At 49.8% G+C, this 23,160-nt stretch overlaps 4 protein-coding genes across 4 annotated transcripts; 1 reads left to right on the top strand and 3 right to left on the bottom strand.

Moving 5' to 3' along the window:
• Positions 1–3,403: 3,403 nt before the first annotated feature.
• Positions 3,404–4,375, bottom strand: LOC147983085 (uncharacterized). Its single transcript, XM_087539433.1, has one exon. The coding sequence runs from the start codon at positions 4,373–4,375 to the stop codon at positions 3,404–3,406; it is 972 nt and encodes a 323-aa protein (XP_087395559.1).
• Positions 4,376–4,633: 258 nt separating this feature from the next.
• On the bottom strand, positions 4,634–6,636 carry LOC147983086 (uncharacterized). The gene is made up of 4 exons (XM_087540634.1): positions 6,171–6,636; positions 5,939–6,061; positions 4,973–5,456; positions 4,634–4,886 (listed from the first exon to the last, which is right to left on the bottom strand). Exons 1-4 carry the CDS (start codon positions 6,634–6,636, stop codon positions 4,634–4,636), a joined length of 1,326 nt encoding a protein of 441 aa, XP_087396760.1.
• A 171-nt stretch (positions 6,637–6,807) lies between these two features.
• LOC147983087 (uncharacterized) lies at positions 6,808–22,576 on the top strand. The gene is made up of 4 exons (XM_087540635.1): positions 6,808–6,818; positions 6,998–7,442; positions 15,035–15,044; positions 21,384–22,576. Exons 1-4 carry the CDS (start codon positions 6,808–6,810, stop codon positions 22,574–22,576), a joined length of 1,659 nt encoding a protein of 552 aa, XP_087396761.1.
• Positions 17,907–18,925, bottom strand: LOC147983088 (uncharacterized). The gene is made up of 3 exons (XM_087545648.1): positions 18,579–18,925; positions 18,422–18,495; positions 17,907–18,328 (listed from the first exon to the last, which is right to left on the bottom strand). Exons 1-3 carry the CDS (start codon positions 18,923–18,925, stop codon positions 17,907–17,909), a joined length of 843 nt encoding a protein of 280 aa, XP_087401774.1.
• Positions 22,577–23,160: the final 584 nt, after the last annotated feature.

The raw sequence follows: 23,160 nt of genomic DNA on the forward strand, positions 1-23,160 counted from the left end.
CCGCGTGTTCTGGTGGAAACTACGATACACGTTAGGGTGGTGTCCTGGCGCGTTTGTAGCTGCGTGTTCACTGTGAGCATCGGAGCAGCTTTCGGCATGGTCCAGCTCACCATGATGGGGTGGAAGTCTGGGTATCAAGAAGTTGTTGTCAAGCATGCCACTGCAATCACTTAGAAAAAGGCTAAAAAGCTTGAAGATTCACCAGCCGGAAACTAAAAAACAAGAAGACTTTGGTGGAGCTAGAGAAGAAGTCGATTTCCACGAGGGAGGAAAAGACCACCGCCAGGGAGGCGCAACTCGCCGCATGGGAGACCAACATTGTCAAACAGGAGCAAAAGAGAACTTGTTTTTTCTGAATGTTGTTTTGGTGAACTGAATTAATTTATGCTTGTTTGAACTGTAAGATGGTATGTGAATCATGTACCTGTTCTCATACTGAGATTGATGTTATGGCTGGTTAGTTGGTAACTTTTCTGAATGCTACTTAAATTTTGGTGAGAATTGCAGAGCAGGCTTGTAGTTGTACTTGCCCAAAAATCTTACATTATTAAGAACTTAATTCCCACTAATAACAATTCTCTACACATGCACACTATCCACATCAGCTTTCAGTTTACAACACCTTCACCGTCACCCTGAACAAGGGTGACCCTGCCATTGATCACCCTCATCGTCACCCTCCATGGGCAGTCTGTGTTTGTCTTAAGATTGAACTCTATAGGGACGGCGGGTAGGTGCTTGGTGAACTCCAGAGGCATTGGCAAACTCTCCAACTTCGGGGCAATGATAACCTTGCACAAGTGGCTTGGTCCGGACTCCTCGCGGTAGTGCCAATAGTTCCTCCGCTTGGTGCTTGGGGTTCTTGCACCGGCACTTCCACCAATGGTGGCACGACCTCCTTTCCCTTCTTCAATGGTGGCACGACCTCCTTGTCCTTGTCCATTGATACGTCCATTTTGCATCATGCTTTTATATCGATATTTATTGCATTATGGGCTCTTATTACGCATTATGTCACAATACTTATGCCTATTCTCTTTTATTTTACAAGGTTTACATAAAGAGGGAGAATGCCGGCAGCTGGGATTCTGGGCTGGAAAAGGAGCAAATATTAGAGACCTATTCTGCACATCTTCAAAAGTCCTGAAACTTCACCGAAGCACTTTTCAGAATATATAAAAAATACTGAGTGCAAGAAATACCAGAGGGGGCCACACCCTGGCCACGAGGGTGGGGGCGCGCCCTACCCCCTGGGCGCGCCCCCTACCTCATGGGCCCCCTGGTGGCCCTCTAATGCCCATCTTCTGCTATATGGAGTCTTTCGTTGGGGAAAAACCATAAGCAAGCTTTCGGGACGAAACTCCGCCGCCACGAGGCGGAACCTTGGCGGAACCAATCTAGAGCTCTGGCGGAGCTGTTCTGCCAGGGAAACTTTCCTCCGGGAGGGGGAAATCATCACCATCGTCATCACCAACCATCCTCTCATCGAGAGGGGGTCAATCTCCATCAACATCTTCACCATCACCATCTCCTCTCAAACCATAGTTCATCTCTTGTATCCAATCTTTGTATCCAAACCTCAGATTGGTACTTGTGGGTTGCTAGTAGTGTTGATTACTCCTTGTAGTTGATGCTGTTGGTTTACTTGATGGAAGATCATATGTTCAGATCCATTATGCATATTAATACCCCTCTGATTATGAACATGAATATGCTTTGTGAGTAGTTATGTTTGTTCCTGAGGACATGGGAGAAGTCTTGCTTAGTAGTCATGTGAATTTGGTATTCATTTGATATTTTGATGAGATGTATGTTGTCATCCCTCTAGTGGTGTCATGTGAACGTCGACTACATGACACTTCACCATTGCTTGGGCCTAGAGGGAGGCATTGGGAAGTAATAAGTAGATGATGGGTTGCTAGAGTGACAGAAGCTTAAACCCTAGTTTATGCGTTGCTTCGTAAGGGGCTGATTTGGATCCGTATGTTTCATATGCTATGGTTAGGTTTACCTTAATACTTCTGTTGTAGTTGCGGATGCTTGCAATGGAGGTTAATCATAAGTGGAATGCTTGTCCAAGTAAGGACAGTTCCCAAGCACCGGTCCACCCACACATCAAATTATCAAAGTACCGAACGTGAATCATATGATCATGATGAAAACTAGCTTAACGATAATTCCCATGTGTCCTCGGGAGAACTTTACTTCATATAAGAGTTTGTCCAGGCTTGTCCTTTGCTACAAAAAGGATTGGGCCATCTTGCTGCACCTTATTTACTTTTATTACTTGCTACTCGTTACAAATTACCTTATAACAAAACTATCTGTTACCGATAATTTCAGTGCTTGCAGAGAATACCTTAGTGAAAACTGCTTATCATTTCCTTCTGCTCCTCGTTGGGTTCGATACTCTTACTTATCGAAAAGGCTACGATAGATCCCCTATAATTGTGGGTCATCATCCATCAGCATTATTAATAGCATGCAGTTCAATGATCAACATTCATTCATATCGGCCTAACGCTCCTATATTAGCCCACAATACTAACCCAACACCGCAGTCAAACCCCTTCTGTTTCACCACCTCTCTGTTTCACCACCTCCCCCTTGCCATGAACTCCAACTGCAACCCCAACCCTTTCCCCTGGGGCATTGGATGGAGGGTCTTCTTCCTTGGGTGCTCACTCGATGCTCACCTTCCTGGGAGTACATGTCAATTAGAAATTTTTGCTAAGGTGACATACAATTAAACAAGGAAAGAGATCGTTGAGTATCATGATGTGATCTTGTATCATATTAAATGATGTACAGAGTACTAGTATGTGTCATGCATGACAATAAATGAGGTAACTATAATATCAAGTTATGATACTATGCACTATGAAGCAACGGCGAATCCAGAAAGGAAATGGAGGGGGGGCTCAAAGTTAATATATCAATCCCTTTGTCCAAAGATGATCAAACTTTCCCAGATTCATAGTAGTCACATGTAGTATTTACAGGAGTTTTCTCAGATTTTTTTCGAAGTAGTCAAATTTTGAGGTAAAAATTGGTATGGTCAATTTAAACAGCCAACACGTGCAAAATATGAGCTAGAAACGATGTGATATTTTACGACACCAATACTAGTAAGTAGTAATATATTTGGTCATACCACACACTTTCGATTCCAAAGCATACAATTCACACAGCAATAGATAAAGTACTACAGAAGCAACAAAAAGGAAGACGAAACCAATGATGCCGGTTTTGCTTCTAACCAATGCTGATGTAGAACTATATAGATTATATGCTTCAGATCCCAAGCGCCATGCCATCTGTCCAAAAGTAGCTAGTTTATTGCGACAAAAGAGTTGTATACAAAGTTGAGTACTAGAACTAGAAAAGAAATGAGATATACCTCTTAAGAAATCACATTATACTCACGAGGCAAGTGAGCTTTCCGATCACTCTTTTTCTGGAATTGTATCATGATCTGATCATCATGAATACTTTTGAATATCCTTTTCTCATAATAGCACACCATTAAATCATTGATCCAATCATCCGAGATCTTATTGCGCAAATCTGTTTTGATGATCTTCATAGCTGAAAAAATTCGCTCAACAGATGAAGTTGCCACGGGGAGGATCAATGTCAACTCGATGAGGCGATATACTGTTGGGAAAGTTGCATGTTTTGTTGATTGAACCATCAACTGAGCAAGGGTGGAAACATCCGAACATCCATTAAATTCCTCACTTCTCCTGATATTTCTAAGGAATCTTGGAAGGTCAATTCTAAGCAACAACCGGTCAGTTTCTGTAAAATCATCCGCATAAATTTCAGCAAGCCGGATAAGTTTGTCAACATTAAACTTTGCAAAGTTGTTGGCTAGATTAAGACGGGACATGCAATCCACTAGCTCGGTGTTAATTTCATTGAACCGATGGTTCATCTCGGTCATAGTTGCATCAATAACAACATAGAATATGCTAACTTTGAAATAATGATGTCGAGTCACCTTATTTTTAGTGCGAACAGATTGACCCATAGCTCCAACAAGATCATCCATATTTGGCACATCAATGCCATGTTCCTCACAAAAGATCTTGGCTTGGCTGCATAATGACTCATATCCATTGTCCCTCATATCTTGCAAAGTTTCTTTCACATCCGAGATCAAATGCATGGCTTCAACAACATCTTGTTTCTTCCTTTGCAAAGCTTGTGATAGCATATTTGTGGTTTGCAACAAGTTTATTAAGAATAACATGATAAACACAAATTGGAAACATTCCATCTTTATGATCAAACCTGAAGCTCCACCTTGACAAGTGTGTTCTCGTGCATCGTCAACCACGATTGCTAGCACATCGACCACAGCATTCCACATTGTGTAAATACGAAGCAAGGTTCTAAGATGTGAGCCCCAACGAGTAGCTCCTGGTCTAGAAAGGTTAGTTTCTTGATGTAACCCAGTTCCAGCTATGATCTTACCATGCTCCATCAATTTCATCAAATCATCGTGATTCTTTGCAAGTAATGAATCTTTTCTCTTGCAAGATGAACCCACCTGAGTCACTATCAAGGGGAGATTATTGAAGAAATCAGCAATAACTGGACAACATTGAGCAACTGTGACAACTACCAACTATAGTTGATGGGCAAAGCAATGTACATAGAAAGCATATGGACTCTCATCTCGAATCAACTTCTGCAAACCATTGAATTCTCCTCTCATATTTGAAGCTCCATTGTAACCCTGCCCACGTAGTCTAGAAATAGGCAAGCCATGGTAAGCTAACAGATCAACCAAGGCTTCTTTAATTCCAGCAGATGTACAATCAGAGATGTGCTTGATTGCAAGAAATCTCTCCTGAAGCACCCCATGATCATCCAAAAATCTACACATTTGGGAAGTTCCGAATTAAACAACACAAACTAGCTGCAAATGTAAAGATAACGAAAAGTGCAAACTCATATGCATTACCTCAAAATCACTGCCATTTGCTCCTTTATTGAGCAATCCCTAGCCTCATCGACTAGAACTGAAAATTTCTTATGTCCAATCTCACTCTTGATGACTTTGGTTACCTCCATTGCGCAACATGCAGCAAGATCCTTTTGAATTTCTCCACATATCATAAGTGCATTACCTTGCCCCTTATCAAATGCCTCCTCCACATCTTTCCGCTTGCACTTGTACCAATCCAAGAGCTCCCTAAAATTCCCTTTGTTGATTGAATTGAAGGATTCATCATGCCCACGGAAAGCTTCCCCTTGTGCTATGAGATACCTTGCACAATCTAAGGATGCAGTCAAACGGATTTTGTAGGCTATCTCAGCCTCTTTATTGTAAACACGGAATCTGGTTGCCACATTTGCCCTTTGATTCTTGAAATCATCACACAAGCCTATAGCATTATTGTGGTAACTAGATGGACCACCAATATGTTTTTGAAAATTTGCCAAAGCTGTTTTCCAACGACGATAACCATGTAATGTGAATACATCATTTCCAACTGTAGCAGCCTGTGATGGTTTCTTAAAAAGAAAACAATGGAAGCAATAGGCAGCCTCCTTTTTCACACTATATTCCAACCAATCAAACCTATCTAGCCATTGTGGTTGAAAAGATCTCCGGATTGTACCATCCAATGTGATTTCAAAATTATGCCCTTCAGCTTTGTTTCTTCCTTTCAACAAATAAGCTCTTCTCACTTCACTTCGAATTTCAGGGGCATAATCTTCTATTGGTATTCGATCTGCCGGATCACCAAAAATTTGACTTGGGTGAAACTCTTGGATAAGAAGCCTTGGTGTTGGTGGCTGGTTTGTGCTCTCATCAATTGGGCGGTTGGTGCTCTCGATTGAAGGGGGATAGTGCTCTCGTTTGAAGGAGGGATAGTGCTCTCGTTTGAAGGAGGGATAGTGCTCTCATCTGTTGGGGGATTACTGCTCTCAATTGTTGGAGTAAGAGGGTTCAAGTTCGGAATTTGTGTTGCTGGTTCAGGAACAACAACATGGGGGGTGTTCGAAGTGCTTGCAAACCAATTGTGCAAAGTCTTTCTTTTCATTTCTACAAAAAACACAGAAATAACTTACAGATTATAACTAGAAGCCCAGGCCAACTATGTTACTGAATTTCTGCAAAAAACAATGGTATGAGCAGCGTTGAGAAAAATAACCTCTGAACTGGACCTGATGAGCCGGCGCCCCGAGCAGTCGAGCCCTTGACCAGGGCTCTGCGGATAGCCGGTGGGCTCCACGATCGGCCGGTGAGGTCCCAACGGCTAGCTCCGGCGGCGTCGGTGGCGCCCTGGCTGTGTGCTCCGTCGACGGCGTCGCGGCGTACCGTGCTGCTCTTCGTGGGCGTCCTCGCGGCGTCAACTCAGTGGACGGCGTCACGGCGTGCTCTTCGCCGACGGCGTCGCGGCGTGCTCCAGCGGCGGCTAGGGTTGCAGTGCGTGCGACGGTGCTGTGGCTGGGTGAGGCGTCGAGATGTGTTGCAGCACGCTCGAATTGGTGCTCGAGACCAGCATTTACAGGGGTTGGGCTGACTGCTGAGCTGGGCTTGTATTTTCTGGGCTGGGCTGCGCTGATGAGTAGTAGTAAAAAAAATTGTTCGATTTTGGAGGGCAGGCTTGAGCCCATCCAAGCCTGCCCCTTGGATTCGCCGTTGCTATGAAGATAGTATCGTAAGAAAATCTCATTGTGGCCAGCCTTAAACATAAAGAAAATTTCATTAGCGCCAGACCCAAAAAATAGTTAGTATATTGCATGACACGGGCTTTTATATATATGCCAGTGCCGAGAAAAAACACAATGCTGAAAGTGTATTTTCTCGTTTGGGAGAAATTTTTTAGAAAATTTCATGGATATGGGGGTCTAGTACACCCAGGTTTAGCCACATCTTTTGCTTAATCGTCTACAATTTGGAAGAGTGGGTTAACACGGTAGTACTGATACTTGATTGAATGTGATTGGATGATTGACCCATACATTATATATGCAGGTGCGAGCGCCTCGCGGATCCAGACCTGAAAAACACTCGATTTTTCGTGATGGTACTGGCTAGCTTCGCGGTGAGCATCACCTACCAAGCGGGACTGGATCCACCAGGCGGCCTCTGGAAAGATGAGCTGAATGGGCATATGATCGGCCACCCGGTGCTCCGGACGACACATCTTGCTCGGTACCAGGTCTTCTTCTACAGCAACTCGGCAGCATTCGTGACATCTCTGGTGGTGGTCATGATGGTCCAGAGCAAGTTCCTGCTGAAACGCCGCATGTTGGTGGCAGCCATGGTGTTGGACTTGATCGGCCTCGTCATCGCCTATGCCGCCGGGAGCACCAGGGATGCAAGCACGTCCATCTATGTTGTCATGGTGGCTTGCCTTGTCCTCTCCTACGTCGTCGTCCATATCGCGTTAGGAGGGGAGAAGGAGAACGTCGCTGCTGTACCTTCTCCTGCTGGTACGGTAGCTCCTGATCCTGCTACTCCTGATGCTATGGTAGCTCCTGATCCTGCTAGTCCTCCTGCTACTCCAGCTGATACGGTAGCTCCTGATTCTACTGGTCCTCATGCTACTCCTGCTGGTACGGTAGCTCCTGATGCTACGGTAGCTCCTGGCCCTACTACTCCTCCTGATGCTACGGTAGCTCCTGATCCTGCTAGTCCTCCTGCTACTCCTGCTGGTATGGTAGCTCCTGATGCTATGGTAGCTCCTGACGAAGCTATGTACCTAGGGTAGGGTCATGGACCTGTCCAAATTGCCCTACCCAAGGACATCTCTAGAAGAAATCACCTTTCAATCGACTTGGAGGTGTTCCACTCGACGGACTCGAAGACATTCGATCAAGAAGCGATCACTCGACTAAGACCAAACCACTCGACGACCAGGAGACCTAAAGGCACTCCGCATGCTAACGGTCGGTTATTAAGTAGCCTTTATGGTCATCATAGCACTTTATTAGGGGCGTTACCAGTAACGCCCGACCTTAATGTATTTAAAACCCTGCATAACTAAGGGCCGGAGGGGTCCGGCGAACTCTATATAAGCCACCCCCCTCCTTAGTGTAAAGGGTTCGCACCCCTGTAAACCATACACGCATAATCCAGTCGACCGCCTCCGGGCTCCGAGACGTAGGGCTATTACTTCCTCCGAGAAGGGCCTGAACTCGTAAACCTCGTGTGCTTACAACTTCTCCATAGCTAAGATATTGCCTCTCCATACTTACCCCCCTACATTACTGTCAGACTTAGAACCACGACAGTTGGCGCCCACCGTGGGGCAGGTGTTTTAGTGATTTGTTGGAGGAGTTGCGATCTTTTCCGATCCGAATCATTATGGTTTCCGGCGGAGTTTTGGTGGAGGGCCGCGAGATCCATCTCGGCGCGCTCACGTTCATCGCCGACGACTCCGCTTGGCTTCAGGAGGCTCCGCTCGACGTGGACGCGCTCCCTGTCCGCGGGGCGACGCACTTTCATGCGTGCGCCCGCGGCATCCTTTTGCGGCAACCGTCGACCCACTATCGGTCGGCTCTTGTGCTGTCCTCCCTCCCTGTTTCCCGCCGGCGCAAGCGCTCCGGTCGGTCGAGACTTTAGCGGTGGGTGAGACACGCGACGGCACGCCAGTTGGCCACCCCTCAAGTCACGGCGATCGAGCCCGACGAATCCCTCTACGGCCTGTTCGATCTATCGACTGGCTCTACAGAGACCGCATCCGAGTGCGACAGCAGTGATCCGGCGGCGGAGGTTCTGATGGTCGATGGACCACCCAGTCCTCCCGGTTTTCCCCGCACCGACGGGGGCGCGCGTGGAGGCGACCCATCGCGTCCCCATGAGGAATATCTCCCCGAGCCTCTCACGTCATTGCAGAGAGAAGAACTTCATCACCGGAACATTGATGCGCTGCACACTCCTATCTTCGGAGAAACCCCCGAGGCTCGTGCCTTGGAGGACGCGCGCTTGGCAAACTTGGCCGAGCGCACTCGACTGGAGAACCTCCAGCGAGCACTCGACGAGCGTGCGCGACAACGGGTTCCCGAATCCAGTCGACGTCAGCTCTTCCTGCCCCCGCAGGTATATCGAACTCCGATTCAGAACTTAGCAGGTGCGGCCCGTATAGCAGAGTCAATTCAGCCTTCCCAGTCGGAGGCTGGCAGAGGCTTGTTGCATATCAGAGCGTTACTCCGGGCAGCAGGAGACCAGAATTCCGCTGTTTCTCAGTCGCGGAACAGGATTCACAGCAGATCCGTTGCTGCAGACACAGTCCAGTCGGCTCATAGCCCAAGATCGCCCCCGAGGCGTGAGGGACGTGGGGACCGGCGTAATCAGTACGGGAACCGTGAGCAATATGATCACCGATTCGATCGTAATGATCGATATCGAGTGCCCACCCCTCCCCCGAGGAGCGGGTCGTATGCGCCTCGACAGCAGGATGACAGGCGCCCTCGTAGTGTTGGGCGAAGGATTACAGTCGACTCCAGGGAGCCAGGCTTTGATGCGAGATCCATTCTCGTTCAAGGTTTGGTCGATAGGAACAGAGCTCACCGAGAAGGTCACGACAGAGATGCACCTACCAGCAGCAAAGCACATGTTTCGAGGCCAGAGTGCTTTAGTAGAGCCATCAGGGCCGCTGTGATTCCTCCCAACTTCAGGTTGGCGACTGGAGTCAGCAAGTTCACTGATGAGTCCAAGCCCGATACTTGGCTTGAAGACTACCGAGTGGACGTCCAGATTGGCGGCGGCAATGATGAAGTGGCCATGAAGCACCTGCCTCTCATGTTGGAGGGCTCGGCCAGAGCGTGGCTAAACCAGTTAGCACCCAGCAGCATTTACACTTGGGAAGATCTCGCCCGAGTGTTTGTCACCACATTTGAAGGAACATGCAAGCGACCGGCAGGGCTGACGGAACTGCGGTCTTGCGTGCAGAAGCCGAATAAAACTTTGAGGGATTACATCCAGAGATGGATCACGTTACATCACACGGTAGAGAATGTGCCTGACCACCAAGCAGTCTGTGCCTTCAAAGAAAGCGTCAAGTACAGAGAACTGAATCTGAAATTCGGTCGGACCGGAGATATGTCTCTGAATCGGCTGATGGAGATTGCCACCAAGTACACTAATGGTGAAGATGAGGATCGACTCGGGAGTGGCAAGCTCAAGTCAGTCGCTCAAGAAACCAGAGGAAATTCCAATCGGAAACAGAAGCGGAAAGCCGAGCCAGCTGCTCCTGGGGAAGCCTTGGCCGTAACCCAAGGAAAGTTTAAAGGGAAATCCAAAGGACCTTGGAACCCCAAGAAAGTTAAAGATCAGGACGGAAATGATGTGTTGGACTTGCCATGTCTCGTCCACACCAAGAAAGATTAAGAGGGTAATTTTATTTACCCGAAACATACCACTCGACAGTGTCGACTCTTGATCCAGCAGTTCCAGGGCAAGCAGCCCAAAGATAAGGAAAAGGAGTCGGACAAAGTTGAGGACAAGGAAGATAGTGACGATGGATACCCCCAAGTCAATTCCACCCTGATGATTTTTGCTGATGTTGAAAGCAAAAGTCGACTGAAAGTTATCAACCGAGAGGTGAATATGGTTGCTCCGGTGACACCCAGTTATCTAAAGTGGTCTCAGACTGCCATAACATTCGACCTGTCCGATCACCCAATGCACATTGCCATCCCTGGGAGGCAAGCTTTGGTAGTCGACCCAGTTGTTGAAGGCACTCGACTGACCAAAGTCTTGATGGATGGTGGCAGTGGTTTGAACATATTATATGCTGAGACGTTGAAAGGGATGGGCATTCCGATGTCCAGACTCAGTACCAGCAACATGAGTTTCCATGGAGTCATTCCTGGGAAGAAGGCTGAATCACTCGGCCAGATTGCTCTTGATGTGGTTTTCGGTGATTCCAAGAATTACCGCAAAGAAAAGTTGACATTTGAAGTTGTAGACTTCCAGAGTGCCTATCACGCTATTTTGGGCAGGCCGGCTTATGCACGCTTCATGGCCCGACCATGTTACGTGTATCTCAAATTGAAGATGCCTGGCCCCAAAGGTGTGATCACTATTACGGGCAATCGGAAGAAAGCGGAAGAATGTTTTCAGAAAGGTTCAAAGATCGCTGATGCTCAGATGGCAGTGGTGGAGCTGCAGGAATACCAGAAGACTACAGACCCGAGTGATTTGTTGCGAGCCAAGAAGCCCGCTATAGAATCAGCTTTTCAGTCGTCTGGCGAAACGAAGACAGCTCACATCCACCCGACCGATCCCAGCGCTGCTCCAACTCATATCTCAACAACACTCGACTCCAAATAGGAAGAAGCGCTCATCCAGTTCCTCCGTGAGAACTGGGACATTTTCGCATGGAAACCTTCTGACATGTCGGGTGTTCCCAGGGAGCTGGCTGAGCACCGCCTAAGAGTCAACTCAAAAGTAAAACCTGTCAAGGAACATCTTCGACGGTCCGCCATCCAGAAGAGAAAGGCCATTGGCGAGGAGGTGGCTCGGCTCTTAGCAGCGGAGTTCATCCGAGAAATCTACCACTCCGAGTGGCTCGCCAACATTGTCATGGTCCCCTAGAAGGACAAGTCACTTCGCATGTGCATTGACTTTAAACATATCAATCGGGCCTGCCCGAAAGATCATTTTCCTCTCCCCCGCATCGATCAGATAGTCGACTCGACTGCGAGATGTGAGCGACTGTCTTTTTTAGACGCCTATTCCGGGTACCATCAGATCCGTCTGTATGGATCTGACGAGATCAAAATAGTTTTCATCACTCCATTCGGGTGCTTCTGTTATGTTACCATGCCGTTCGGCCTCAAGAATGCCGGAGCCACATTCATGAGGATGATTCAGAAGTGTTTGCTCACTCAAATCAGTCAAAATGTGGAAGCATACATGGATGACATTGTGGTCAAGTCATGGAAGGGTTCCGACCTGCTGGCTGACCTTGCTGAAACCTTTGCCAACCTCAGGAGGTATGATATCAAGCTTAATCCATCAAAGTGCACATTCGGAGTTCCTGGCGGAAAATTACTCGGTTTTCTCGTTTCCGAACGGGGAATCGACGCCAATCCAGAAAAAGTCGGTACTATACTCCGAATGAAAAGTCCTGTGCGAGTGCACGGCGTCTAGAAGCTTACTGGTTGCTTGGCCGCTTTAAGTCGATTCATATCTCGTCTCGGTGAAAAGGCATTGCCTCTTTACCGATTGATGAAGAAGTCCGACAAGTTCGAGTGGACTCCCGAAACTGATGCAGCGTTTGCAGAGCTCAAAGCTCTGCTCTCCACCAAGCCGGTGCTTGCTGCCCCAATCAGCAAGGAGCCTTTGCTGCTTTACATCGCAGCCACGGGACAAGTCGTCAGTACGGTACTTACGGTCGAGCGGGAAGAAGAAGGAAAAGCCTTCAAAGTTCAGCGCCCAATATATTATATTTCTGAAGTTTTGACCCCGTCGAAGCAAAAATATCCTCATTATCAGAAGCTTGTATATGGGATTTATATGACCACAAAGAAAGTTGCTCACTACTTCTCTGATCATTCCATTACAGTCGTCAGCGACGCTCCATTGTCAGAGATCCTGCACAACAGAGATGCAACTGGTCGAGTGGCAAAATGGGCGATTGAACTCCTTCCTCTAGATATCAAGTTTGAGGCAAAGAAGGCTATCAAGTCCCAGGCAATAGCAGATTTCGTCGCCGAGTGGATTGAACAGCAACTGCCGACTCAGGTTCACTCGGAGCATTGGACCATGTTCTTCGACGGTTCCAAAATGCTGAATGGTTCCGGTGCCGGGGTGGTGTTGATCTCCCCCCGAGGAGATAAGCTCAGATATGTTCTTCAAATCCACTTTGATTCCTCCAATAACGAGGCGGAATATGAAGCACGTTTATATGGGTTGCGCATGGCCATTTCACTCGGCGTCCGTCGCCTCATGGTCTATGGCGACTCAGATTTGGTGGTTAATCAGGTGATGAAGGAATGGGACGTCAGAAGTCCAGCCATGACTGGTTATTGCAATGCAGTGAGAAAGCTGGAGAAGAAATTCGAGGGGTTAGAGCTTCATCACATACCCCGACTGAAAAATCAAGCAGATGATGATTTGGCAAAAATAGGTTCCAAAAGAGAAGCCATTCCCAGCAATGTGTTTTTGGAACACATCCACACACCATGAGTTCAGGAGGATCCCTTCACTGAAGAGGCCCCGCAGCCAAAAAGTGCCACGGATCCGACTGAAGTTGAAATTCTAGCTGTGGTCGACCTGATCATGGAAGTCTTGGTCATCACTCCCGACTGGACAGTACCGTACGTCGCGTACATTCTAAGGAAAGAACTCCCAGAGGACAAAGAAGAGGCTCGACAGATCGTCCGTCGATCCAAGGCCTTTACAGTCATAAAGGGACAGTTGTATAGAGAAAGCGTGACTGGAGTCAGTCAGAAGTGTATAACACCAAAAGAAAGTCAGATGATCCTTGACGATATCCACTCGGGGACCTGTGGTCATCATGCGTCCTCTCGGACCATTGTGGCTAAAGCATACCGAGCGGGATTTTACTGACCAAGGGCCAATGAAATGGCAAAAGAGATAGTCGACAAATGTGAAGGATGTCAGTATTACTCCAATATGTCGCACAAGCCCGCGTCAGCTCTGAAAACCATTCCACTCGTCTGGCCCTTCGCTGTTTAGGGGCTGGACATGGTTGGACCACTGAAAACGGGTAGGAGCGGCTTCACTCATGTGCTAGTAGCAGTCGACAAGTTCATCAAATGGATTGAAGCTAAGCCTATCAAGAATCTTGATGCTTGCACTGCTATCAGTTTCATCAGAGCGTTGATATTCAGATATGGAGTTCCACACAGCATCATCACTGACAATGGGTCAAACTTCGATTCCGACAAATTCAGGGCCTTTTGCGCCTCTCAGGGCACACGAGTCGACTATGCTTCGGTCGCTCACCCTCAGTCGAATGGACAGGCGGAAAGAGCAAACGGCCTAATTCTCAAAGGACTGAAACCTCGATTGATGCGCGGTCTCAAGCACGCAGCAGGTGCATGGGTCGACGAGCTTCCATCAGTTCTTTGGGGATTGAGGATGACCTCGAACCGATCGACCGGAAGAACCCCATTCTTTCTGGTCTACGGAGCCGAAGCAGTCTTGCCGAGTGACATGCTTCACAACGCCCCTCGAGTCGAGCTCTACTCTGAAGAAGAAGCAGAACAAGCCCGGCAGGATGCAGTCGACCTCCTGGAAGAAGAAAGAGAAATGGCCATGATCCGATCGACTATCTATCAGCAAGACTTGCGTCGATTCCATGCCAGAAATGTGAAGAGTCGAGCCTTCCAAGAAGGAGACTTAGTCCTCCGCGTGGATCAGCAAAAACCACACAAACTCGCTCCTACTTGGGAAGGCCCCTTCATAGTCACCAGAGTCCTCCACAATAGAGTGTACCACCTCTACAATGTCGATCGCCAGATTGATGAGCCACGAGCCTAGAATGCGGAGCTACTCTGCCCCTTTTATACTTGAATTCTCACTCGGATGAGATGTAATAAGAAAAAACTCCTGTAGTTTATTTATCAAAGACAAGAGCGTTATAATTTTCCCAGCGATTGTTATTATTTTTGTTTGCGTAAGAAATCCCGCAGTGGGTGGCTTAGCTGCGAATCCGCTTCGCCTAAGTTTGTAAAACTAAAATCCTACCGAGTGGAGAGCAATCCTCCCACTCGGGGGCTTAGCTGCGAACCCGTTTCGCCTAAGTATTTAAAAATCCTACCGAGTGGAGAGCAATCCTCCCACTCGAGGGCTTACCTGCAGTCCAGTACTCGCCTAAGTCTTCTCACTCGGAGACTTAGCTGCAGTCCGGCACTCGCCTAAGTTTGAAAAAAATCCTGTCGAGTGGAGAGCAATCCTCCCACTTGGGGGCTTAGCTGCAGTCCAGTACTTGCCTAAGTCTTCTCACTCGGAGACTTAGCTGCAGTCCGGCACTCGCCTAAGTTTAAAAAAATCCTGTCGAGTGGAGAGCAATCCTCCCACTCGGGGACTTAGCTGCAGCCCAGTACTCGCCTAAGTTTTCTCACTCAGGGACTTAGCTGCAGTCCGACGCTCGCCTAAGTTTGAAAAAAATTCTGTCGAGTGGAGAGCAATCCTCACACTCGGGGGCTTAGCTGCAGCCCAGTACTCGCCTAAGTTTTCTCACTCGAAGACTTAGCTGCAGTCCGGCGCTCGCCTAAGTTTGAAAAAAATCCTGTCGAGTGGAGAGCAATCCTCCCACTCGAGGGCTTAGCTGCAGCCCAGTACTCGCCTAAGTTTTCTCACTCGAAGACTTAGCTGCAGTCCGGCGCTCGCCTAAGTTTGAAAAAATCCTGTCGAGTGGAGAGCAATCCTCCCACTCGGGGACTTAGCTGCAGCCCAGTACTCGCCTAAGTTTTCTCACTTGAAGACTTAGCTGCAGTCCGGCGCTCGCCTAAGTTTGAAAAAATCCTGTCGAGTGGAGAGCAATCCTCCCACTCGGGGGCTTAGCTGCAGTCCAGTACTCGCCTAAGTCTTCTCACTCGGAGACTTAGCTGCAGTCCGGCACTCGCCTAAGTTTGAAAAAATCCTACCGAGTGGAGAGCAATCCTCCCACTCGGGGGCTTAGCTGCAGTCCAGTACTCGCCTAAGTTTTCTCACTCGGAGACTTAGCTGCAGTCCGGTACTCGCCTAAGTATTTGAAAATCCTACCGAGTGGTGAGCAAACCTCCCACTCGGGGGCTTAGCTGCAGTCCAGTACTCACCTAAGTTTGAAAAAATCCTACCGAGTGGAGAGCAAACCTCCCACTTGGGGGCTTAGCTGCAGTCCAGGACTCGCCTAAGTTGGAAAAAATCCTACCGAGTGGAGAGCAAACCTCCCACTCGGGGGCTTAGCTGCAGTCCAGTACTCGTCTAAGTACGAAACACATCTCAATCCTCAAGGACGACGAGGTGCAGGTCGACTGCCACCTTCTCCTGGGGAGCTTCTCCACAAATACAATGTGCGCTCCATCCCACTCTGCAGTAACGAGGTGCGGGTCGACTGCCACCTTCTCCTGGGGAGCTTCGCCACAAATACAATGTGCGCTCCGTCCCGCTCTGCAGTAACGAGGTGCGGGTCGACTGCCACCTTCTCCTTCGGAGCTGCGCTACAAATACAAAAGTTGTCTCAAATAAAGAACGGGTTCACTCAGCAGGGGATTCATGAAGATATTCAACGATAAACCAAGTTCAGATAAATCCTAAAGGTTCCGGACCACGGATCGAAGTGCTCAGGCATTCAGCCCGAAAGAGTTTAACGGTTACAAAAACCACTCGGCATTTCGAGGCAAATTTAAGGTGAGGCATAAAAGTTTGTTCACTCCGCGGGAGGAGGACTAGAAGGCTCGATGAACTCGTCTAAATCGACGCCGTCGGCGATCCGAGTGGCTCCAGCGATGAAAGTCTCCATAAAAGATCGGAAGTCATGCTTCTAGGTGTTGGCGACCTTGATTGTTGCCAGCTTATCTTGTCGCACCTCCTTGCAATGGACGCGAACCAAAGACAGAGCCACATCAGCGCCACATCGGGCAGAAGACTTCTTCCACTCCTGCAATCGGTCAGGGATTTCGTTAAGTCGAGTCATCAGGGACTCAAGATCATTTTGGAGCGTGGCCTCTGGCCAAAGTGCCGAGTCGATCCGTGACATGGCGACCTTCAGTCGAGCCAAGTAGTCCACGACACCGTCGATGCGGGATTCCAGTCGGAGCAGATTCATGGCAGTTTCATCTTTCACGGGAGAATTGATTGGATCCAAACCTGGTTCGATCCGCCCAGTCTCCTCCTCGAAGTTCTGGCAAAACTCTGCATTCACGATCCAAGAATAAGTCAATTTTCATACGTTGAGTCGACACAAAAAAAATCAGTCGGAACAAAATGTGCACCTTCAAGCTTGATGAACAACTTCTTGGCAAGGCTCCTCAGATAGCTCTCCAGATCGTCCCTCCTGCGAGCGATGCCTTCCATCTTCTCGCCCAGGTTGAGGTTATCCTTCTTCCAGCGCGAGCACTCCTTGTTGGCTTCGTTCAGAGCAGATTTCAGCTTGGTATTCTCTTCTTCCAACTGGCCGACCGAAGCCAGTTTCTGTTCAGCCAGGGCGGTTCTGTCGTCAGCTTCCTTTCGAGCAGTAGCCAAATCCTGATCCTTCTTCGCCAGAGCTTCTCTCAGTTTTTCTGCAAAGAAACGATGCTTGATTCAGAAAGAGCGGAAGGGTACTCAAGCCTAAGACAGACCAGTCGACAAACTCGTCTTACCAGTGGCGCCGTCCTTGACCTTTTGCAGCTCTGTCTTGGCCAGCTCCAAGTCAAGGTTCAGTTGAATCTGCTGTTTCTCCAAGTCAGCAAAGCGAGCTCCAAGATCATAAGATTTCTGAAATCAAAGGGGAGAAGTTATTTTACAGCGAAAAACGACAAAGACATTTAAGTACTAAGACTACGGTCGACTGCCCGCAGTCCACCATAGTCTCGGGGACTACACCCAGTGGGTGCACTTTGCGTGCCCCCACCGGTTCTGATCCCACTCGACCGGCCCGCCGGAGTCGAGTGCGGGGAGTAAAAAAAAGGAGAGAAAGTAGAACTCAGACCACAGTCGACTGCCAGCAGTCGACCGCGGTCTCGGGGACTACACCCAGTGGGTGCACTTGGCGTGCCCCCACCGGTTCTGATCCCACTCGACCGGATCGAGTGGAAGAGACAAACTACCAGTTCGGTTTACACTCAACAAAATACAAAGACTACAGTCGACTGCCAGCAGTCCACCGTAGTCTCGGGGACTACACCCAGTGGGTGCACTCAGCGTGCCCCCACTAGTTCAAAAATTTAATCGACGCACCCAGTGGGTGTACAGATGCAAAGATTTTCGGAAAGAGTCTTCAGATAGCATATCCTAACAGAACAAGCGACGACCAACTAACCCGAACATTGCTCTGGAGAGCCGAGCTGGCATCGTAGGCGGCTTGGCTGGCGTCCCGCACCGTCTTCATCTTCTCCATCATAATGCCCATCTGGCGTATGGCTTCCCTGGCAGCATTTACCTCGTCCTCTGGGACATGATGGGTTGCAAAAACTGAAGGCGGGTCGACAGGGGCCTGAGCAGTCGACGAGGAAGGCAAGGCACTCAACAATGGCACCGCGAAGGTAACAGAACCCCGATTGGCATCGCCAGCGTCCTGAACGACTGGCTCCGCCCTCGGCGTCGATTGTGGCACCTCGCTCACAGGAGCTTGCATATTTTTCCTCGTCAAAGGCCTCTCGGGCTCTTCATCATCATCAGGGAGGTCAATGATGTTAGGGGCTGTTCAAAGTTCAATCGACAAAATCACATCATCCAATGGTACACATTGCAGTTGAATCGACCAAAATAAAGACAGTATGGCAGAAATCATACCCAGATTAGAAGTGACCGCATCCTCCATCACCTCATCATCGTCCCTGTAAGCTGAGGTCCCGGAAGTAGCAACGCTGACAGTTCCAAAGTTCGTCCGGTTAAAACAAGAAAAACAAACATCACAGGGCGTCGAGTAAATATGAAGGGAGACACTCACGCGGAAGCGATGGGGATGTCAATCTTAATCTTCGGCAACGCCTTCCGAAGCTTCGGCTCTGCGACTTTGGGATGCTTTGACGCTTTTTCAGTCGGAGTTGGCGAAGAGGTCCGAGGACGCTTTGAAGACTGACCAGCTTGAGCAATCGCCTTTTCACGGGCGCTCGGTCGTTCTTGGTCAAGTTTGGACCGCCTCTCCCTGCGAGGAGGCGACTCGACTTCTTGTTCGTCACTTGGATCATCGCTTTCTTCGTCCCCTCCACCGTCAGACTCCCATTCGCCACTGTTGCCGCCGCTCGCTTCTCCTTTCGGGTCCTGCTCTTGCTCTCTGTTGGGCATTGAATACATTTCAATAATGGCCTGAAAGAAAGCAGGAAGAACAAAGTCAGTCGACTCAGTATAGGCAGCTGCGCAAGTGAATTCAGATTACAAACAAAAGCTCAGAATCGGACCTTCTCTGGTACATGAGACTGGTCGAATGGAGGAACTCTCCTGGCTCCCCTGGGGTTGTCCTTGTTCCCGGTCATGCCCGACAACCACTTCTCCAGCGTGTCGTCATCGACCTCCTCCGGGTGAATCCGAGTAGAGTCTTCAAGACCCGAATACATCCACATCGGATGGTCTCGGGCTTGAAGAGGCTGGATGCGCCGCTGAAGGAAGACCTCCAAGAGATCCATACCGGTGACCCCGTCACGGATAAGCTGGACCACTCGCTCTACCAGCACCCTCACCTGCGCCTTCTCCTCCGGGAGCACCTTCAAAGGGGAGGGTTTCCTCACTCGGTCCATGGTGAAAGGAGGGAGGCCAGTCGACTGCCCTGGCGTCGACTGGTCTTTGCAGTAAAACCAGGTCGACTGCCATCCGCGAACTGAGTCGGGAAGAATCATGGCCGGAAAGGAGCTTTTCCCTCTCATCTAGACACCAAGACCTCCACACATCTGAATCACTTGAGTCCTCTTGTCACTCGGATTAGCATTTTTCACCGTCTGGGAGCGACAAGTGAAAATGTGCTTGAAAAGGCCCCAGTGAGGCCGACAACCCAGGAAATTCTCACACAAAGAAACAAAAGCGGCGAGATAAACGATTGTGTTGGGAGTGAAGTGGTGGAGTTGTGCCCCAAAGAAGTTCAGAAATCCCCGAAAGAAAGGGTGAGGAGGCAAGGAAAATCCACGGTCGACGTGGGTGGCAAGGAGAACGCGCTCACCCTCCCGAGGTTGCGGCTCGGATTCTTTCCCCGGAAGCCGCGCCGATTCATAGGGGATCAGCCCTCCTTCGGCTAGGTCGTCGAGGTCTTCTTGAGTGATCGTTGAGCGGATCCAGTCGCCCTGGATCCAGCCCTTTGGCAGGCCGGTTCGCGAGGAGGATCCGCCCCGACTGGTTGCCTTCCCCTTCGACCTCGTCGTCGCCTTCTTCGCCCGCTCTAGAGCCGCCGTCTTCTCCTTCCCCATCATCGCCGGCGAAATGCGTACGGAGCGGTGGCGCTGGGGCGAGAGCGAGTGTGGCGAGGGAGCGTGAAGAGGAGAAGAGATAATGGGGACGCACTGTTCGAAGAGGCCCCGGTCCGACGCCTTATATGAGGCCGCTTCCGAGTGGCTGACTGGTAGGCCCGGACGGCCCTGTCAAATCCCGTAACAATCGTGCACGTGATACGTGGCGAAAAAGGTGGCGCGGGGATCGAGGCGGCTCCGCTCTATCCCGTCCGATTACTGCGGCCTCCCCCGTCCCGCGCGCTTCCCAAAATTCGCATCCCGCGAAATCTGCGGGCAGCAGAACAACTTGTCAGACCGAAGATCTGCTCCGCACCGTCACTCGAAGCCTTTCAAGTAAAGAAACTCACTCGACAAAAAGCAAAGAATGGACCAAGGCGACTGAAAAGGAAGTTGCTGTCATCACTCAGGTTCATTGATCCGAAACCAGATATGCTCATGGCATGAAAAATGAGTCGGGAAAATCCTCAACTCCTTCCCCACTCAAACCTCGATCCATTCGGGGGCTAATGACGAAGCTATGTACCTAGGGTAGGGTCATGGACCTGTCCAAACTACCCTACCCAAGGACATCTCTAGAAGAAATCATCTTTCAATCGGCTTGGAGGTGTTCCACTCGACAGACTCGAAGACACTCGACCAAGAAGCGATCACTCGACCAAGACCAAACCACTCGACGGCCAGGAGACCTAAAGGCACTCTGCATGCTAACGGTCGGTTATTAAGTAGCCTTTATGGTCATCATAGCACTTTATTAGGGGCGTTACCAGTAACGCCCGACCTTAATGTATTTAAAACCCTGCATAACTGAGGGCCGGAGGGGTCCGGCGAACTCTATATAAGCCACCCCCCTCCTCAGTGTAAAGGGTTCGCACCCCTGTAAACCATACACGCATAATCCAGTCGACCGCCTCCGGACTCCGAGACGTAGGGTTATTACTTCCTCCGAGAAGGGCCTGAACTCGTAAAACCCGTGTGCTTACAACTTCTCCATAGCTAAAATCTTACCTCTCCATACTTACCCCCCTACATTACTGTCAGACTTAGAACCACGACAGCTCCTGACCCTGCTACTCCTCCTGATGCTACGGTAGCTCCTGATCCTGCTAGTCCTCCTGCTACTCCTGCTGGTACGGTTGCTCCTGATGCTACGGTAGCTCCTGAGCCTGCTACTCCTCCTGATGCTATGGTAGCTCCTGATCCTGCTAGTCCTCCTGCTACTCCTGCTGGTATGGTAGCTCCTGACCGTGCTACTCCTCCTGATGCTACGGTAGCTCCTGATCCTGCTAGTCCTCCTGCTACTCCTGCTGGTACGGTAGCTCCTGACCCTGCTACTCCTCCTGATGCTACGGTAGCTCCTGATCCTGCTAGTCCTCCTGCTACTCCTGCTGGTACGGTAGCTCCTGATCCTGCTAGTCCTCCTGCTACTCCTACCGCTCCTGCTCCTCAGGTATTAGGAGGAGGAGAGCGACGAAGCAAGGAGCAGTTGGATGACAAGCGTCAGGTGTTGCTGCTAATCGCCATCTTGGCCGCGGCGCTTACCTACCAAGCCGGGTTGACCCCGCCGGGCGGCTTCTGGCAAGAGGACGACGAGGAGCATGGCCACCGCGCGGGCTACCCAGTCCTCCTCGTCCTCGACAACTACCCGCGCCGCTACAAGGCCTTCTTCTACTGCAACGCGGCGAGCTTCATGGCGTCGGTGGCTCTCATCCTCCTCCTCGTGAACCGCAAGCTGTACAGGCCGGGAATTCGGTGCTACGCGCTCCATGTGTGCATGGCGGTGGGCATGTTCGCGCTCATGGGCGCCTACGCTGCCGGGAGCTCCCGGCATCTCAAGACCTCCATCTATGTGTTGACACTGGTGATCGTGGTGTCGGCCTCAATACCCCTGCAAGTAGCCATCTTCTGGTACATTCGCAACTACAGGAGAAACCACCAACATGGTGGAGGTGGAGGTAGAATACGACGACGACGAACACGCGAGCTAGACGGCCCCGACCAGGAGAAGGACGAGGAGTTGGAGTACCTGATGCTGCTAGGGGTCCTGGTCGCGAGCGTGACGTACCAGAGTGGCCTGAGACCACCGGGCGGCCTGTGGGAAGAGGGCAACGCCGCCGGCAACCCCATCCTGCACGACGTCAACAAGCGCCGGTACGACATCTTCCTGTACAGCAACTCCACTTCGTTCATGGCGTCCGGGATCGCGATCGTCATGCTGCTCCCGTTCACGCTGAGCAACCTCGAGTGGCGCTTCTTGCCGTCCCAGAGGAGGAACCGCAAGTGGCCACTCTGGCCGGTCCACACGGCCATTTTGCTGGACATGCTCGGCCTCCTGGTGGCCTACGCGGCAGGAAGTACCAGGACGTGGAAGTCCTCCAGGAACGTCATATTCATCCTCCTCCCCGTGCTAGCCTACATTGCACTCTACGCAGCAATAGTGGCCATATACATATACAAAAAGCGCACATCCTCCCAGTTGCCGACCACGCAGGCAAGCCAACAAACTAACTAACGCTTAGTCTCCTTCTTGGATATATAGCTTCTGTAGTATTCGCCTGAAAAACTTGTATATCACCACACCATGTGGACGGAGTTGTTGTGTTGTTTTGGTCGTGCACCCGTCACTGTCATTTCTTCATTTTCGTTCCTACATTGCTAGGTCAACATTGTTCGCGCTGGCAAATTAAGGTGATAAGGTAAGAATTGAATCCAGGCCGGCTTACAGGGTTAACACGTACGGATATCAACTAGACCGAATATAAACATGCTTCCAAGATAAGTTCAGACGGTAAAGAGCGTCTTCCTACATCCATTTCCACAAATTCTGAAGTCGAGAAAATGTTTCGTTGGGATGGAAAAGACTCACAGTACATGGCATGATCATTTGCCATTAAACTATCTGAACACGCGAGTAGGAGTAGGCTCTCCTCCATATGTTCCTACTAAGGTAATAACAAACTCATGAAAATGACCAAAACGACGATTTGACTTTGCATTGTGATCTTTAGTTTTCATTGTCGAGTAGATAGGTCAGATTCGGACGCTGCAGTTGTTCCGCGGTGATATGGACTCGGCACACTCCTACCCACCCAGGGT

This window comes from Triticum urartu, chromosome 2A (assembly GCF_056163025.1).
Source record: "Triticum urartu cultivar PI428250 chromosome 2A, HENAU_Tu73, whole genome shotgun sequence".
NCBI classification, from domain to species: Eukaryota; Viridiplantae; Streptophyta; class Magnoliopsida; order Poales; family Poaceae; genus Triticum; species Triticum urartu.

What these genes read in the sequence shown, in the direction of transcription:
- LOC147983085 (XM_087539433.1), bottom strand. Translation starts at nt 4,375, where the DNA reads ATGTGGAATGCTGTGGTCGATGTGCTAGCAATCGTGGTTGACGATGCA.
- LOC147983086 (XM_087540634.1), bottom strand. Translation starts at nt 6,636, where the DNA reads ATGGGCTCAAGCCTGCCCTCCAAAATCGAACAATTTTTTTTACTACTA. An exon ending in TCATCAGGTCCAGTTCAGAG is followed by an intron (nt 6,062 to 6,170) that starts GTTATTTTTCTC and finishes TGTTTTTTGTAG; the next exon opens with AAATGAAAAGAAAGACTTTG. An exon ending in TACTCCAACAATTGAGAGCA is followed by an intron (nt 5,457 to 5,938) that starts GTAATCCCCCAA and finishes GTTGGAAAACAG; the next exon opens with CTTTGGCAAATTTTCAAAAA.
- LOC147983088 (XM_087545648.1), bottom strand. Translation starts at nt 18,925, where the DNA reads ATGTATTCAATGCCCAACAGAGAGCAAGAGCAGGACCCGAAAGGAGAA. An exon ending in GACATCCCCATCGCTTCCGC is followed by an intron (nt 18,496 to 18,578) that starts GTGAGTGTCTCC and finishes TGGAACTGTCAG; the next exon opens with CGTTGCTACTTCCGGGACCT. An exon ending in TGCGGTCACTTCTAATCTGG is followed by an intron (nt 18,329 to 18,421) that starts GTATGATTTCTG and finishes AACTTTGAACAG; the next exon opens with CCCCTAACATCATTGACCTC.